Below are 3,110 nucleotides of genomic sequence, written 5' to 3'. Positions count from 1 at the left end.
AAATAAAAAAAAAAAAAAAAAAAAAAAAAAAAAATATATATATATATATATATATATATATATACATAATTCACCTATATATAATATATATAAATCACCTTTTCTTTCCGCCATCTTATTTATTTTTCACTGAGCTCATTGCAATACATTCTGGATTTTGATTCTCCTCAGAGTAAAAGTGGTTCTGCCTTAGAATCAGGTTAAAACGAGCTATCTAAGGCGGCAGAATAATTCATTTACCCAGCGTTTGGAGCAGCCTTAGCGCCTATGGTGTCTCGCAATGCAGCCTCTCTAGGCAGCTCACTAGGTTGTGGAACAGAGCAAATGTAAAGCAATTTTTAGAGCTCATCCATCATCACTTTTCCTGTCAGGAACTGTTGCAATAGTATTTCACCACCATGCAAGTCTTTTTCACATATCAACAACTGCAGATAGCATCATAACCAAAAACCCAAAAGTTACATTTTTGGCAACTGTAAAGGCCCTTTCACACCAAAAGTGAAATTAAGCCTCAGGCTGAATGAAGTGCCTCTGCCCCTCACTCCCAATTTCTCTCAACATGGGACAGGAGAGGTGTCAATGAATAAATGGAAAAACAAAGTAAATTGCATTAATTATTTGAAAAAGTAACTCAGATATTTCATTGTAAATTTAAAAGTAATGCATTACTTTACTAGTTACTTGAAAAAAAATAAAAAAAAAAAAAAAAAAAAAAAAAAAAAATATATATATATATATATATATATATATATACATAATTCACCTATATATAATATATATAAATCACCTTTTCTTTCCGCCATCTTATTTATTTTTCACTGAGCTCATTGCAATACATTCTGGATTTTGATTCTCCTCAGAGTAAAAGTGGTTCTGCCTTAGAATCAGGTTAAAACGAGCTATCTAAGGCGGCAGAATAATTCATTTACCCAGCGTTTGGAGCAGCCTTAGCGCCTATGGTGTCTCGCAATGCAGCCTCTCTAGGCAGCTCACTAGGTTGTGGAACAGAGCAAATGTAAAGCAATTTTTAGAGCTCATCCATCATCACTTTTCCTGTCAGGAACTGTTGCAATAGTATTTCACCACCATGCAAGTCTTTTTCACATATCAACAACTGCAGATAGCATCACGACTTGAAGAACTTCAGGAAATCGAAACACCAGACGGTCAATTAGCAACATCAGAGACATTTAAAAAAAAAACGGGAATATAGAAACAGGTCTAAGTGGCCTGTTACTATACCTGACCTTTTGATCTCATACCTGATAAATCCATTTTTGGTGCTCCTGCAGACAAAAAGAATTGTATGCATGAAACAGCCAGAGGCAGGTGCACCACGACTCCATCATTGAACTAGCTGCAGCCTGTCTGTACGACCGTGATCAACATGCTACTCTTCTAGCTCCTGGTCCCACTTCTATCCAGTGAGGAGACCCTGTGCCTGTGTATTTGGGGTTACCTGCTCTCCCTCGGTGAAGACCCGGGTGCCGAAGCTCCACGTGATGGTGGGTGTGGGGTCTCCGGTGGCCTCGCACGTTAATGTGACCTGTTCATCCATTTCTGTTGTAGTCTGGCTTTCCAGATATGTGATTTTGGGTTTCACTGAGAGGACATTAATAGATATTAAAAGGACATTATTTACATGGCTCACTGTTTACTCAACCTAACGACGTTCCAAACATTTTGTGCAACACAAAAGTAGATGTTTTCAGAATGATCATTTAAATATGTGACCCTGGACCACAAAACCAGTCTTAAGTGTCAATTTTTCAAAATTGAGATTTATACAGTGGGTACGGAAAGTATTCAGACCCCCTTAAATTTTTCACTCTTTGTTATATTGCAGCCATTTGCTAAATTAAATTACATAATTATAACAAATTTATAAAGAATAAAAAAATAAAGAAATAAAAAATATAATAATACTGTGTATAATATATTTTAATAAGAAACCATAATAAAAAATAATACATATTGAATATTTGTATTTAATAATAATAATAATAATAATAATAATAATTATTATTATTATTATTATTATTATTATTTCTTCATTCTTTTTATTATTACTATTAAACCCCAGGCACAAGTTTGAAAACCAGTGGATTACAATTTCCCTTTAGATCCTGCTGCGTCAAAATATTATTTTTAATATATTTTTAAGCCACACATTTTTCCATGCACCCCTATGTTTAATATTCACCTACTGAGATTTTACTGATTACATATAAAGAAAATTGGAAACTGTTAGCCAAACTCTACCTTTCATTCTACTTCTATTTGCCCCTCTATTAGTGGTCTTTGTGCAGACAATCTTGAAATCATGGGATTCTTGACCACAGTGGTGATCCCTTGATTTAAGGTCAAACAAGTAATAAATATACCATAACCCTTGTCAGAGGAGAGGACCCGAGTTATTTTGAGACAAATAAACACATCCTTCCCCCATCCCCCCTCCACGACCGAACAAAAGATCCTTGAGGCGTGTTGTATCATCCCGAGGGATTCGTATCTCACACGCTCTCCACCACGAGCAGAGAGTATGCACTCCCGCTGAGAACACATTGATGGCTGAGGAGAGACTCGGACTTTAAAAGTACTAATGGTGTGTTTTTCTATTCCATGTCATCCAAAAAATTTCTTAATTTATTCAGAAGCCTTTTCATCTTGCTTTGAATTCCTAATCCAAAATACACAAGAGGAGGTGCAGCAAAACCAGTGTTGCAGTAGTGCTTTGTTTCTCCTGGGGTGATTTTGTGAAAGAATATGGGCTTACCGTGCCCAGGTCACCATCGGCTCAGGAAATCCGTCAGCATCACAGGCCAGCAGGGTTGAGAAGCCCATGTCAGCGGTGCCGTTCGTTTCTGCTTGACGGATTCGTATAGTGGGCAGGACTGAGCAGAAAAGAAAATTGCAGCTTTGATATGTGGCACCGAATAAAACTTCTAAAGCTTAACCCTCTTAGCTACATACCATTTTTTAATCTACTTCAAAAAGAACACTTAAATAGAATTAATATATGTTTTTAAAACAGTTTTTACCTTAAGGCAACATTGTACCATTATGGAAAAAAATGATGTTTTCCTACAAAATAAGAATTTTATATATAT

The 3,110-nt window shown here is 35.9% G+C and overlaps 1 protein-coding gene across 1 annotated transcript in view; it reads right to left on the bottom strand.

The window, feature by feature from the left end:
- Positions 1-3,110, bottom strand: part of LOC107699886 (neural cell adhesion molecule 1-like) — a 125,923-nt gene that overhangs the window by 49,261 nt on the left and 73,552 nt on the right. Inside the window, exons 6-9 of the mRNA XM_016501310.1 lie at positions 2,777-2,894; positions 2,263-2,351; positions 1,460-1,650; positions 1,263-1,286 (exon numbers count right to left, since the gene is read on the bottom strand). Coding sequence (XP_016356796.1) covers positions 1,263-1,286; positions 1,460-1,650; positions 2,263-2,351; positions 2,777-2,894 — 422 coding nt within the window. The remainder of the gene's footprint in view (positions 1-1,262; positions 1,287-1,459; positions 1,651-2,262; positions 2,352-2,776; positions 2,895-3,110) is intronic.

This window comes from Sinocyclocheilus anshuiensis, unplaced genomic scaffold (assembly GCF_001515605.1).
Source record: "Sinocyclocheilus anshuiensis isolate Anshui unplaced genomic scaffold, SAMN03320099.WGS_v1.1 scaffold891, whole genome shotgun sequence".
Lineage (NCBI taxonomy): Eukaryota > Metazoa > Chordata > Actinopteri > Cypriniformes > Cyprinidae > Sinocyclocheilus > Sinocyclocheilus anshuiensis.
Note: the sequence above shows the minus strand (reverse complement) of the source record. Positions and strands in the feature narration are given on the sequence as shown.